This window comes from Geotrypetes seraphini, chromosome 1 (genome assembly GCF_902459505.1).
Source record: "Geotrypetes seraphini chromosome 1, aGeoSer1.1, whole genome shotgun sequence".
Lineage (NCBI taxonomy): Eukaryota > Metazoa > Chordata > Amphibia > Gymnophiona > Dermophiidae > Geotrypetes > Geotrypetes seraphini.
The window spans coordinates 491,233,386-491,248,486 of NC_047084.1; the positions used below are offsets into that span (position 1 = coordinate 491,233,386).

At 44.8% G+C, this 15,101-nt stretch overlaps 1 protein-coding gene across 6 annotated transcripts in view; it reads right to left on the reverse strand.

Moving 5' to 3' along the window:
- The window catches only part of TRPM6 (transient receptor potential cation channel subfamily M member 6), a 255,335-nt gene that overhangs the window by 171,201 nt on the left and 69,033 nt on the right, over positions 1 to 15,101 (reverse strand). For all 6 annotated transcript variants that reach the window (XR_004537426.1, XM_033926740.1, XM_033926754.1 and 3 more), the window contains 2 exons: positions 11,001 to 11,073; positions 1,140 to 1,240 (listed from right to left, as the gene is read on the reverse strand). Coding sequence is in view for 5 of the 6 variants with exons in the window: in XM_033926740.1 (XP_033782631.1) it covers positions 1,140 to 1,240; positions 11,001 to 11,073 (174 nt within the window). In the remaining variant the exon portion in view is untranslated. The remainder of the gene's footprint in view (positions 1 to 1,139; positions 1,241 to 11,000; positions 11,074 to 15,101) is intronic.

Consider the following 15,101-nt stretch of genomic DNA (forward strand, 5'->3'; position numbering starts at 1 on the left):
ACCATTTTGCCACTGTTGAAGGCTGGTATATTAAATATTTTAAACTATTAACCCTTACTCATTCACTTGCCTCTCAGTCATTCAATGATGAGAGAACCCAGCAGCAGGTAGGGTGAATTTATATGTCTAGAATAAGGGACATTAATCATATCAACAGCAGCATTCCCTAAATCCACCCAGGATGAGCAACTTGGCTTGAGGTTCAGCACTTGAGGCAATATTAACCTTCTGAAGTACCAGGCCAACATTTCTGAAGCAGCAGTTAACCTCCATGTAGCTTGATTATTATAGGAAATGTAAATGCATGGCTTGGAGGAATAGATTAGTGATTAGAGCAATAGGCTGACAAAGAAATATAAAACAGAAACCTGTCCTTCCTAAGACAGCAACAGCACTTTGAACTACCTATTCAATTACACTTAGCATGCAACATTTTCCTGACATTGTGTCTTCAGCCCCAGCTACCTAATTACTTAATATGGTCTCAACAATAAAAATTAAAGTGACATGTTGCTTTCTTTTATGAAATGTTATACATTGAAATATTTTTTACAGTTGATATGATTAATTAAATACAACTGAGCAAATAATTGTATCCCAGCATCCTTACATATGGGACTTGAGATTTAAGTCTAATATACAATAGTATTATCAGTGGTGTAGTGAGGGTGAGAGGCACCCGGGATGGTGGTGCCCCTCCCCTGCCATCTTCTCCGCCACCCACCCTATCTGTTCCTTCCCTGCCCCCCTCCTGCCATGCACGCATGCCCCTTCCCTTCCCCCGTACCTCTTTAACATTCTTGGCACGAGAAGCAACCCCAACCTGCTGCTCACGCAAGCGTCGGCTTTTCCTCTGATGCCACTTCCTAGGTGCGGGTCCAGGAAGTGACATCAGAGGAAGAGCCAACGCTGGCACGAGCAGCAGGTTGGGGTTGCTGCTCACGCTGCAAACATTAAAGAGGTGTGAGGGAAGGGGTGCATGCGAACGGTAGTGGGGTGTGCGGGGAAGGAGCAGGGGGGCGGAGAGGAGGACGGGTACTGGCCCCCCACCAAGACAGCGCCCAGGGTGCCCCCCCTCCCCGCCCCCCCCCCACCCCCCTTACTACACCACTATTATGTATATTTAAAATGAAAAGTACCTTCCAGTGTTGCCCATAAACTAGAATATGTTTCTTGGCGATGTCCACTCTGTTCCAGGCCAATGCTAAACTTAGTTGATTCGATGCTGACATATTTGCTCCTAAAAAAATGAAAGATCTCTTAGTCATTAAAGACTTTGCTCTGCTTCGGGAACTGTCACTTCATCTGCACCTTATTTAGTAAATGAGATAACCTTCCTCCAGCCCAGCTTGCTGCTATACTCTAACTATCCTACACTCTTTGGAACAAACATTACCTAGACCAGGATGATTCTCAACCCAGTCCTTGGGACATATTTGAACAGTCATGTTTTCAGATATCCACAAAGAATATTCATGTGATAGATTTCCATAGATCTGAGGCAATGCATGTAAACTTATGATATGCAAATCCATTGTGGGAATCCTAAAAATCTGACTGGACTGATGTATTCTGAGAACTGGGGTTGAGAACCTCTGCCTCATATCTAATGGCCTAGTGGATCATTTCATTATTGTCCACAATCCAGCTACCACAGAGCAGTTGGGAGATCTGACTTTTGGTTCAACCAGACCACCACTGATATAGCTTAGTATTTTTCCTCTTTAGTCATCCATCTTTCATTGTAGCCATTACATTTATTATAGTGGTAGCCTGTAGTCACCTCAACCTTGCTGTTTTTTTGCCGTTTCTAATGGTGTTTTTCAATTAATTTAGGTCAAGCAAGCAAGCCTATGCTAAATTCCAGGATAGCAAAAATGTTAGGATGCAACATAGGACAATAAAAAATGTCATTCATATAAACAAAATTCAAACACCATAAAACAAAAAATGCAACATAGAAAAATAAATATTTACAATAGTGCATAAACTATATTAAGTACTCAACATGTTTCGGCAAATGCCATTTGTCAGGAGCTTTTGTTAATGCAGGTGTGTACCAAAAGTTCTAATAAAGAAGGGAAGTAGAATAGGCCCAGACAAAGATTAATACAGGCTTGATTTTAAAAAAGAAATAAATATGAGAGAATGAATGCGGAATGCATGGGATTTAGTAGTTCATTTAATAAAGTGTGGAGCCCATTGAATACATTTGTTACCTCGCAATAGGGGTCATGTATCTTTCCTTTTCTTAGATTTCCTTACACATCCAGGGTGGGTGGATGGGGGAGGGAAATGTATTTTGAGGATTTAAATTACTTAATTATAATATTGTAATCACAGCATATGTCTTATTGTATTAATTGGGAGGAGGATGGGAGAAAATGATTGTTTTATGTATTACTTGTGTAGTTAATAGTGTGTTTTATGCAGTATTTTATGTTCAATTAATTGTATCGCACTGTCAAAGTTTGAAAATCAATAAAGATTAAAAAAAAAAAAAGAGAACCAGAAATAAAGGGAAGCCTTTTAAAAGGGATGCCACTCTACTATTTCCAGGATCACTCTTCCAAGCAGTATATGCTGGTAAGAACATAAGAATAATACGCATCATGAACTTAAAAGTACTTACACAAACTTATTCGCTGCCTCTAACAGCGTAGCTCCTAACGCGGCTGCAACCGCCGCTCACTCACTCGATATGCTTGTGCAGCGCCGGCGCCTGCTACTATGGCGGCGTCCTTATTTAAAAATTGTTTACGTAACTCCGTAATAACATCAGCTGCACAACGGAGTTACGTAAACAATTTTTAAATAAGGACGTCGCCATAGTAGCAGGCGTCGTCGCTGCACAAGCATATCGAGTGAGTGAGCGGCGGTTGCAGCCGCGTTAGGACCTACGCTGTTAGAGGCAGTGAATAAGTTTGTGTAAGAACATAAGAATATTCATACGGGGTCAGACCAGTGGTTCATCTAGACCAGTATCCTGTTCCCACAATGGCCAATCCAGATCACAAATAACTGGCAGAAACCCAAATAGTAGCAAAATTTCATGCCACCAATCCCAGGGCAAGCAGCAGCTTCTCCATGTCTGTCTTAATATCAGGAATGTATCCAAACCATTTTTAAACCCAGCTATGATAACTTCTGTTACCACGTTCTCCAACAATGAGTTCCAGAGCTTAACTATTCTTTGAGTGAAAAATATTTCCTCCTATTTGTTTTAAATGTATTACTATGTAACTTCGAGTGTACCCTAATCTTCATAATAACCTGTTCTACACCAGTCAAGATTTTGTATACATCAATCATATTAGAGAATGACACGGTGACAAAATTCATCACCGTTCCCGTCCCTCGGTAAACCATCTTCATGTCATTCTTTAAGGAAAGAGGGAAGAATCAGAGTATGAATGGCCACAACCACTGACCCTCAAGCTTTGCTTTGAATAATGCTGGTGTAAAAGGACAGAGGATGAAATAGACACTAGAAAATAACATGGGTTTATTTCCCGCGGTTATCCGCAGGGACGGGAACGGTGATGAATTTTGTTACCGTGTCATTCATCATATCTCATCTCAGCTATCTCTTTTCCAAACTGGACAGCCTTAACCTTTAGCCTTTCCTCATACAAGAGAAATTCCATCCCCTTTATCATTTTGGTCACTCTTCTTTGAACCTTTTCTAATTAAGCCTTATCTTTTTTGAGATACAGCAAACAGAATTGAACACAATATTCAGTGATGTTGTACCGTGGAGCAATACAGAGGCATTATAATATTCTTGGTCTTATTTACCATCTCTTTTCCTAATAATTCCTAGCATCTGGTTTGCTTTTTTGGCCGCCGCCCACACTGTTGGAAAATTTCAGTGTATTGTCTAAAATGACACCCAGATCTTTTTTCTTGGGCACTAACCCACCAGGTGGATCCTAGCATCTGGTAACTATATTTTGGATTATTATTCCTAATGAGCATCACTTTGCATTTGTCCACATTAAATTTCATCTGCCATTTGGATGCCAAGTCTTCCAGTTTCCTAAGGTCTTCCTGCAATTTTTTACAGTCTGCATGTGTAACTTTGAAGAATTTTGTATTATCTGAAAATTTAATCACTTCATTTGTTGTTCCAATTTCCAGATCATTTATAAATATGTTAAATAGCGCCAGTCCCAGTACAGATCCTTGTGGCACTCCACTATTCACACCTCCTCCATTGAGAAAAATATCCATTTAGCCATACTCTCTGTTTTCTGTCCAATAACCAATTCCTGATCCACAGGAGAACATTGCCTCCTAGCCTGTGACTCTTTAATTTTCTCAGGAGTCTCTCATAAGGAATTTTGTCAAAAGTTTTCTGAAAATCTAGATACACTACATCAACTGACTCACATTTATCCACATGTTTATTCAAACCTTCAAAGAAATGAAGCAAGTTGGTGAGGCAAGACTTCCCTTGGCTGAACCCATGCTGATTCTGACCCGTATAGCCATGTTTGTCTACGTGTTTCATAATTTTATTCTTCATAACAGTTTCTACTATCTTTTCTGGAACTGAAGTCAGGCTTACCAGTCTGTAATTTCCCGGCTCACAACTGGAACCCTTTTTAAAAATCGTCATTACATTGGCCACCCTCCAATCTTCAGGTACTACGAACAATTTTAATGATAGGTTACAGATCACTAACAGCAATGATGATCTCCAAAGGTTATATAGGAAGGACACAAAGCACAGTTACTTACCGTAACAGGTGTTATCCAGGAACAGCAGGCAGATATTCTCTACATGTGGGTGACGTCACCGACGGAGCCCCCTAGCGGACGTTTTCGCAAGCAGACTTGCTTGAAGACCTTCAAGCTTGCGATTGGCCCGCGCATGTGCGCGTGCTCCTCCCGCCTATTCTAGGGCATGTGTCTCCTCAGCGTGTCCTCAGTTCAGATAGCTAGCAAAGAAGCCAACCACGGGGAGGTGGGTGGGTTGCGAGAATATCTGCCTGCTGTCCCTGGATAATACCTGTTACGGTCAGTAACTGTGCTTTATCCCAGGACAAGCAGGCAGCATATTCTCTACATGTGAGAGACCTCCAAGCTAACCAGGGGATGGAGGGAGAGTTGGCAATTTAGGAGCACAGATTTTGCAAAACGGACTGGCCAAAATGGCCATCACGCCTGGAGAAAGTATCCAGACAGTAGTGTGAGGTAAACGTATGAACCGAAGACCAAGTGGCAGCCTTACAGATTTCCTCAAGTGAAGTCGAGCAGAGGAAAGCAACAGACACCGCCATCGCTCTGTCCTTGTGGCCAGTTACTCGACCCGGGAGGGAGAGACCAGCCTGAGCGTAACAAAAAGAGATACAAGCAGCCAACCAGTTAGAAATGGTCCGCTTAAAAACAGAACGACCCAAGCGATTAGGATCGAAAGAGATGAACAGCTGGGGAGCAGAACAATGAAAAGCGGTGTGCTTCAAGAGAAGGCCAGCCCACGCTTACAATCAAGAGAATGCAGAGCCACTTCTCCAGGGTGAGAATGGGGCTTCAGAAAAAACACAGGAAGAACAATGGATTGGTTGATGTGAAACTTAGAAACAACCTTAGCAAAGAACTTGGGATGGGTATGGAGAACCATCTTATCATGATGAAAGACAGTGAAAGGGGGGGTCTGCAACCAAGACTTGAAGCTCACTGACCCGACGGGCAGAAGTGAGAGCAATAAGAAACACAACTTTCCAAGTAAGATACTTCAAGTGAGCCCACACTAGCGGCTCGAACGGGGGTTTCATTAAGCGAGCAAGGACCACGTTAAGATCCCAAACCACAGGAGGAGGTTTAAGGGGCGGATGAACGTGGAAAAGGCCTTTCATGAAGCGGGAAACCACAGGACGAACAGAGATAGGCTTCCTGTCAATCGGCTGATGAAAAGCAGCAATGGCACTAAGGTGGACTCGAACCGAGGAGGACTTGAGTCCAGCGCCAGACAAATGTAACAGATAGTTAAGGACAGCAGATAAGGAGGCAGACAACGGCTCCTGCTGTCGAGTAGCACACCAGGAAGAGAAACGGGTCCACTTCTGATGGTAACATTGGCGAGTGAACTCCTTCCGAGACGCCTCCAGGACGTCCAGCACAGGCTGTGAGAACTGGAATGAGGGCATTAAGTCTCAAGGAACCAAGCCGTTAAGTGCAGAGATTGAAGGTTGGGATGAAGCAGAGAACCTTGACTCTGCGTAAGCAGAGAAGGAAAAACAGACAGAAGAAGAGGCTCCCTGGAACTGAGTTGCAACAGAAGGGAGAACCACAGCTGTCGGGGCCACCGAGGAGTTTACAGGATCATGGTGGCCCAGAATCAGAGGGAATGGAGGGAACGCATACAGGAACAGGTTCATCCAATCCAGCAGGAAAGCATCCGCCTCGAGTCTGAGTGGGGTGTAGACCCTGGAGCAGAAGTGGGGCAACTTGTGATTGTGGGGGGACGTGAACAGATCGAAGTCCAGAGTCCCCCAATGAGCAAATACCTGGCGCAGGGTCAAGGAATGGATGGACCATTCGTGAGGCTGCAGAAGATGACTCAACTTATCCGCCAGATAATTGTGTTGGCCCTGAATGAAGACCACTCGAAGGAAAATGTTGCGGCAAATGACCCAATCCCAGAGCTGCATCGCCTCCTGGCACAGGGACCGGGACCCCATTCCCCCCTGTTTGTTGATATAATACATGGCGACCTGGTTGTCCGTGCGGACCAGCACCACTCGGTCATGAAGCAGGTGACTAAAAGCCTTCAGGGCGAGGAAGATCACTCGAAGCTCCAGCAGATTGATGTGACAAAGGTGGTCAGCACTGGACCAAAGACCCTGAGTGCGAAGACCGTCCAGATGAGCCCCCCAAGCGTAGGCCGATGAGTCCATATTGAGGACCTTCTGCGGAGGAGGAGCATGAAACAGAAAACCTCTTGAAAGATTGGAAGAGAGCATCCATCAATTGAGAGACTGCCTCAATGAAGGAGTCAAAACAATGAGTCGAGAGACAGGTTCCCGATCCTGGTTCCATTGGGATGCTAGAGCCCATTGGGGAATACGGAGGTGAAGTGTGGCAAAAGAAGTCACATGAACCGTGGAGGCCATGTGACCTAGGAGGACCATCATGAGCCGAGCCGGGGCCGAAGACAGATGGGCCGCCCTCCAGCATAAACAAACAAGGGTCTCCTGTCGAGGCCGAGGCAAAAAAGGAGCGGAGACGGGCAGTGTCCAGGACCGCTCCGATGAGCTCCAGGGACTGGGACGGACAGAGCTGAGACTTGGGGAAGTTCACCTCGAAGCCGAGGCTCTGAAGGAGCAAGATGGTTTGATTCATTGCTCGCAGAACTTCGAGGCGAGAGGACGCTTTGAGCAACCAGTTGTCAAGGTAGGGAAACACCTGCAGGCCGCAGAGACGCAGGGCCACAGCCACCACCACTAGACACTTCATGAAGACCCTCGGAGAGGCCGCCAGGCCGAAGGGAAGAACACGAAACTGGAGATGGAGATCCCCCACCCGGAATCTCAGATACCAGTGAGAGGCCGGGTGTATTAGAATGTGCGTGTATGCCTCCTTGAGGTCCAGTGAGCACAGCCAGTCCCCTTCGTCTAAGAGGGGGTACAAAGTAGGAAGGGTGAGCATTCTGAACCGTTCCCTGACCAGAAACTTGTTCAGAGCACAGAGGTCCAGGATTGGATGCAGATCCCTCGTCTTCTTGGGCACCAGAAAGTACCAGGAATAAAATCCGGTGTTCCATTGGTCCAGGGGAACCTCCTCGACTCCCAAAGGCGAAGAAGGGCCTGAGTTTCCTGCAAAAGGAGAGGCAGCTGAGACCGAGCAGAAGGAAACTCTCTTGGAGGCAGGTCTGGGGTACATGACTGAAGAGAAGGGAGTGCCCATCCCGGATGAAAGAAAGCACCCAACTGTCGGTGGTAAGATCTTCCCACTAGGCATAGAAATGATGGAGACGACCCCCGATGGGGAGGGGGGAAGGCTCCATGAGGAAGGGAACCCGAAGGCTCAGACCAGAATTGTCAAAAAGACAGCCCAGGCTTTGCCGGAGCCGGCAGCTGGGCCTTAGTTTGACGTGGCTGCTGTTGTTGAAACCGCTTCGTGGGAGGCCAGGAGAACGCAGGAATAGATTTCTGCGGATACCTCCGGAGAGGAATTTTGTATTGCCGAGCTGGGGGGGCCTTCGGTTTAAGTTTCACCAGAGAGGCAAAGGACCATTCATGGTCCAAAAGGTGCTTGGTGGCCGCTTCGATAGATTCATTGAAGAGCTCATGACCCACACATGGGAGATTGAGAAGACGATCCTGTAGATTCGGATCCATATCCACAAGACAGAGCCAAGCGAGGCGATGCATGGCGACCGCAAAAGCCATGACCCTTGAGAACAACTCGAAGGCGTCATATTCCGCCTGGAACATATAGAGACGGAGCTGGGAGAGGGTCTCCTCGAGAAGATGAAACTCCCGACGCCGAGACTCCAGAACATCCTCCCAGAACGAGCGGAGGTTGTCCACACAGAACCGGAGGTAGGACGTGAAGAGAAAGTTATAGTTGAGGACACGATTGGCCATCATTGAGTTTTGGTAAAGACGGCAACCAAACTTGTCCATCGTACGGCCCTATCAACCTTGAGGGACGGCAGCGTAAACTTTAGAGGGGTTGGACTTCTTCAAGGAAGACTCAACCACCAAGGACTGATGAGAAAGCTGAGAACTCTCAAACTCCTTAACCGGGATCATCCGGTAACGGGACTCCAACTTGGAGGGAATGGCTGTGACCACATAGGGGGTCTCCAGGTTCCGGAGAAAGGTTTGCCAGAGAACCTGGTGCCAAGGCAAGCGTAACGCTTCACGGGGCAGATGATCAACACCCATCTCCTCCAGATATTCCTGGGTATAACGGCACTCAGACTGGAGGTCCAGTTTCAAGGCTCCACCCATGTCAGAGATGAAACGAGTAAAGGAGGAGTGTCGAGAAGAAGACTCATCCTCCTGAGGAGACCCCAAGCGAGATCTGGGGGCAGCTGAGAAAGAGGGAGAAATTTCCCTCAAATAGTAAGCCGGGGCCTCGGAGTTCCGCAAATGGGAGACTGAAGAGGTCCTACTAAAGTGTCTGGGGGGCGTGGAAGAACGACCCCATGCTAGGTGGGCCGGGGAAGACCCCGGGGTCCGAGGAAGTAACTGGTAACGTCTCAGGGAAGACTGGGTAAAGGAGAAGTCCTCCACCAGTTTCGAAGAAGGCCCCTTAGAGGCTTGTAGCTGCCTCGATAGGGAACACAACCCCGAGTACAACTCAAGGACAAGCGTGTGTCTAGAAGGTTTTGCGGGCGGAGACCTGCCCTGAAGGGGCAGAGAAGCCCGGGGCTTCTTAGGAGGGGCAAACCTCGACAAAGTAGTGGGGGAAAAACGACCCCGAAAAGTTACAGGTGACTCGGGGGAAGAAGAATCACTAGAGGGAACCCGGCGAGTTTTGCGGACAAGGCCTCGAGAAACGAGGGGACACTCAGGCTGGTCAGACCGAGACTGGGTCGAGACTGAGGTCAGAGGCGTCGAAGTAGGGACCAGTTGGCTCACCACCGAGGAAAGCTGCGTGGTAAGAATAGCCTTAAGCATGTCCTCGAACATAGGCACCGAGACCAAAGGTGGCTGGGTCTTAGGTGCAGGTGTGCGCTCCTTCGGGGGCGACCTCGACGAAGAGTATTCCCTACATAAGGAGGCACGCTTAGAGTGATGTCTCGAAGATGCCGACGAGGCGGCACTGGCATGAGACTCGGAGGTAGGCTTCTTTATCAGTACACCTGAGGAGGAAAGAGGAGACTTACCCGAGGCCAGAGTAACAGGAGGGGCCGAGGCCGGAGCCTAAGAGGCCGACGGGGACTTCGAGGCTGAGGACTTCGAGGCCGAAGCACCCAACGAGGGCGCCGAGGCCAAGCTCGAGACCTGTCCCACAGGATCCATGGGGCCAAAGAGTTGGAGAATCTTGGCCACCCTCCGATGAAGAGCCTGCGGTTGCAAAGTCACACAACGGGGGCACGACTCAGCGTGGTGCTCTGCACCCAGGCACTCCACACACCAATGATGAGGGTTGGTGATGGAGATAACCCGGTTGCACTTAGTACAGTTTTTAAACCCGGAACGAGGCCAGGACATAAGAAAAAGATGGCCACGGCCCCGCGAGGCCAGGTGACCAGAGTAAGACCGGGAACCCATTCAAAAAGGTACAAACCGAAAAACAAATAAAAAGAAGAAAAAAAACACAGACGCGAGCACAGCGACTCAAAAGAAACTAACCAAACAAGCCGCGGTGCAAGAGGGACAATGATATCGCTTGAAGCAAGGGAGCAGTGCTTCTGGCTCCGCGGCAAACATAGAACTGAGGACACGCTGAGGAGACGCATGCCCTAGACTGGGCGGGAGGGGCACGCGCACATGCGCGGGCCAATCGCAAGCTTGAAGGTCTTCAAGCAAGTCTGCTTGCGAAAACATCTGCTAGGGGGCTCCGTCGATGACGTCACCCACATGTAGAGAATAAGCTGTCTGCTTGTCCTGGGATAAAAAAATGTAACATGTCTAAAAAATTTGTCTCCCAAGGACACCATTTCTGTAGAACTTCCAGCTCTATCAAGCTCAACAGATGGGAACATGAAAGGGTAACTGACATCAGGCCTCTCTAATGTGCTATACAAGGGCATGAGTCTTTTTACAAAGAGAAAACTATTCTGTACTATGTAAAAATGAGAAAAGAGTTAAGAATCTGATGTGACCTAAGAGATATTAGTAAGAAAAGGATAGAGATCCACAATACCACATACATCAGCCACAAAGAGGTTGTGGCACACAGTCTTGGTTGGGCATGCCGCTTAACCCTTCACTGAGCCTATTTGGGCAAGGAAATAACTCTTGTACCTGAATATAGCGTGTTTCAGATTTGGAAGAGACAAGTAATAAATTCAAAATGAAATTAAATGAAGTACATACCTTTCAGCAATGCAGTCAGGATTGCTATATCAATGTCATGCTGTTCTTCAGACTCAGCATCAAATATGGTGATCTGGCAGAAGCATGCATTAAGAAGCAAAACATTACAAACCCTTGCAAAATAAATGCACTATATAAGGACTTGCATTTTGTTTTTTAAAGGTAGGGGAAGGCTGGCTCATTAGCACAAAGAGGGTAATTTTATAAGGGGATGCCTGGTGCCATCCCATTTTCAGGTACCTAGTGTATGTGGCAGAAATCAATTCTATATTGCAGATCCATACAGGGCCTTGGAGCTGGTGCAAATATCTATGCCTATAATTTTTAAGTATTTATTCATTTAAAAATTTTCTATACCGTTTACAACTAAACGGTGTACAAAATTTACATACATACATAGTTTTAAAACAGAAACATAATAAAATGAACATACATACCAACCTTATAAATCATGACTAGAAAAAAAATGGCATAACTTTGTATAACAATCATAAGCAGTTTATCAGTTCTACCAGAGAAGAAAATTATGTGTAGAAAAAGGCCTCTACAAATAACTGCATTTTGAGTAATTTTCACGACAATTCCCTTTTCACGACAATTCCATATCTGACCCAACAAAGAGTTCCATATCTTAACTCCTGCGCAACAAAAGGTCTTTTTACCAGTGTCAACAAGCCTTGGATTCACAGTCATCTTCAGTAAAGCCAAATTCTCAGAACGCAATGATCTTTTTGGTATATAACTAAGTATGTTATTTTTAAATAATTCTGGAATGTTTCCATATAGGAATTGATGACAAATCGTTAATGCTTTATACCGTACTCTGACCCCAGGCTCGTGGTAGATTATTGAATTTGTGAAGATGACCGCATGTTATACGATATGTTAATGGACTCTAACCCTATAGAAATGGGGGGGAGGGATTTGGTTTGTGCATATGTAAGAGATCTGTACTGATGTTTGAATGTTTGTTCTAGCACTTTTTGGAAACTTTAATAAAAAAATACTTAAACTCTGAAGGCGACTGGTAGCCAATGCAATTTTTGAAGATGTGGCGAAATATGATCATATTTAAACAAACCCATTATCAATCTTGCTGCCGCATTTTGTATGACCTGCAATGCTCTGCATCTTTCTTTTGTTATTCCAAGATGAAAGGCATTGCAGTAATCAAGTCTCGACAAAACCATAGCCTGGACTACAGTATGGAAATCATACGGTGTTAACATTGGTTTTAGTTGATGTAACAGATGCATCTGTGCAAAACAAACTTAAACTGTCTTAGTTACTTGTATTGTTAACCCAGAATCAAGTATTACACCTAAAATGGTCATGGACTTATCATCAATAACTTTCACTTCTGTAGACCACTGAAGATCTGGCTTTCCTACCAGCATTATTTCAGTTTTATCTACATTTAATTTCAAACCATGTTCTCCCATCCACTCTTCAATTTTACACATATATTCATTCAATGGTTTTTCAAAATTCTTTTCCCATCCACCCACTGGAAAGAAAAAGATAATATCGTCTGCATATATTCGATATTCTACTCCTAAGGTTTCAAATAGTTTACCTATAGCAGCCATGTAAATATAAATATTAAATAATAAGACAGAAAGCGCCAAGCCTTGTGGTACTCCAGTCTGAAATCTTACATCCATTTCTCACTTGAAAAGAGTGTCCTAAAAGGTATGTTTTAAACCAATTAAAAACAACATCATGCATTCCAAGGTTATACAATCTACCTAATAATTTCTTAAGATCAATCGAGTCAAATGCTCCAGATATATCTACAGACAGAAGACAAAATGTCTTGTTTTGATCCATCCTTAATCGCAAAGTATCGATTAAAGAGATCAATAATAATTCTACGCTATGATCTTTCCGAAAACCAAATACTGAGTCAATATAAAGATGGACAGCAGTCGCAAGCTTGTGAGACTGACTCAATCCTGCTTGTCAGTGGAAAAAGCAATGTTGGTTAACTGAAACAGTTTTTCTTCCATAGAGAGCAGGATTGGTGACACACAATCCCACTAACCTCCCTGAGAGCTGCATATCTCCATTCTATAGCTTGAGGAGATGAGGGGAATGGTTCATGCAGAAAGGACAGCACATGCTTGTCAGCATAGCTATTGCTAGCAATCAGCATTTTCAGTTGGCATAACTAATGTCAGCAAAGGCCTATGGGAAATTATATCAATCTGACTCTGGGATGTTGATGCAGATAGATCACATATAGTAAGCATCCAGGCAGACTGTTTCATACAGCCCTAAAGACAGTTTGAAATAGCCCTAATTAAATCATGATTACAAACCAACTTGCAGCTAAGAGAGGCGAAGAGGTGCTAAGAAGATGTGTTAATGTCTGATGCTTAGGATGGACAGCTTAGGATATACAATGGGTCTAGGTGCACAGATAACTAAGATTAATCAGAAACTATTGTCAGAGGCATACTGGAAATTACATTTGACTTCAGCCTATTCTTCTTCTGTCTAGCACAAGTTTATTACAGATGGGGATGTTTAACTTCTATTGAAGCTCAATAGATTCTATATTTAGAATAAGTTTCCAAACTATAAAAGCCCCCTCACAACATAACCCCCTCTCTTGGCTCTTCTTGTTCTCCTTGCTCTCTTGCTCTGAAGCTTGGGACACCACCCTCCCCACCCCCCTATTTCTCTCTCTTTCTTTGTGTGCTTTCTCTCATTCACAAGAACACAGAAGCAGTCTCTGTAATTGTAATTATAACTTTTATGAATCTTACTTTTCTGTAAGCCTATTTTTATAATATATTCTTTATGCCATCACCTCTGGCTGTGCTTCTTATTTGAATCTACTTCCTGGTGAATCTTCGGTGACAGTATTGAACCCGGGACCTGGCGTTTTGTAAGGGCGCCTAACATAACCCCTACAACCTAATATTGTGGGGGCCACTTCAATCCTTACAATGCTCAGTACTTTATACTAAGTATAAAGTATTGAATGATGACACCCACTTGTGTGCTTTATTAATCCTGCTGTCTATAGAAATATCGTAATGATAGACGGGATATCAAATACTTAATAAACTTGAAACTTGACCTGGTATATGTAAGCAGCATTGCAATCTATGCATTTATATGTGTGCTCTACCCATGTTCTGCCCAAGCTCTGCCTCTGTACATATCTATCACTTTTCTATCTGGGTTCAACAGTAGTCATTTGGTATGATATACTGAACCCTTATTTTCTCCTCTTTTGTGACTTATAAAATATAACTTAGACATTTATATTGCACTTAGGAGACTGGGGTTATTCTCCCTTGAGAAGAGGAGACTGCGAGGGGATCTGATCGAGACTTTCAAAATACTGAAAGGATTTGACAAAATGGAGCAGGGAAAGCAGTTATTTACAATGTCTAATGTGACACGGACAAGAGGACATAGACTGAAGCTGAGGGGGGGGACAGGTCCAGGACCAATATCAGGAAGTTCTGTTTCACGCAGCGAGTGGTGGACACCTGGAATGCTCTCCCAGAGGAAGTAATTGCAGAATCCACTGTTCTAGGATTTAAGGGTAAACTAGATGCACATCTCCTTAAGAGTGGCAGAGAGTGATACGGGTAAGGGTAAATTAGATGCACATCTCCCTTGAGAAGCATACAGTGATATGGGGACTAGGCCAGGGTATACTTGGTGGGGCCTCCGCGTGTGCGGATCACCGGACTTGATGGACCCAGGGTCTGATCCGGAGATGGCAATTCTTATGTTCATAAATGTCTAGATCTCAATTTTACAAAGCCAGGATATACATGTCTAAAACTGAGAAATGTGTAGATGGCAAAGGGGTATGGTCTGGGCATGTTTTATGCAGGACTAAGGTAGGCCAAAAAAGTACAACAAAGAAGTCATGTTGTGCCTTGATTGTCTTGTCATTGAGGCCTCCTTGGGCTCTCTTTTTGGTGTCTTCAGGCCAAGAAAGTAAATATGAATTTTCCATTTCTGGAGGAGAATGCACGTCCATGTCTAAAAAGTTTGATACTGGAGACATCCAGCAGCACTCCACACTCGAGAAATTAAGAAAGATTGCCCCTTAATCATAGCACAATATACTGT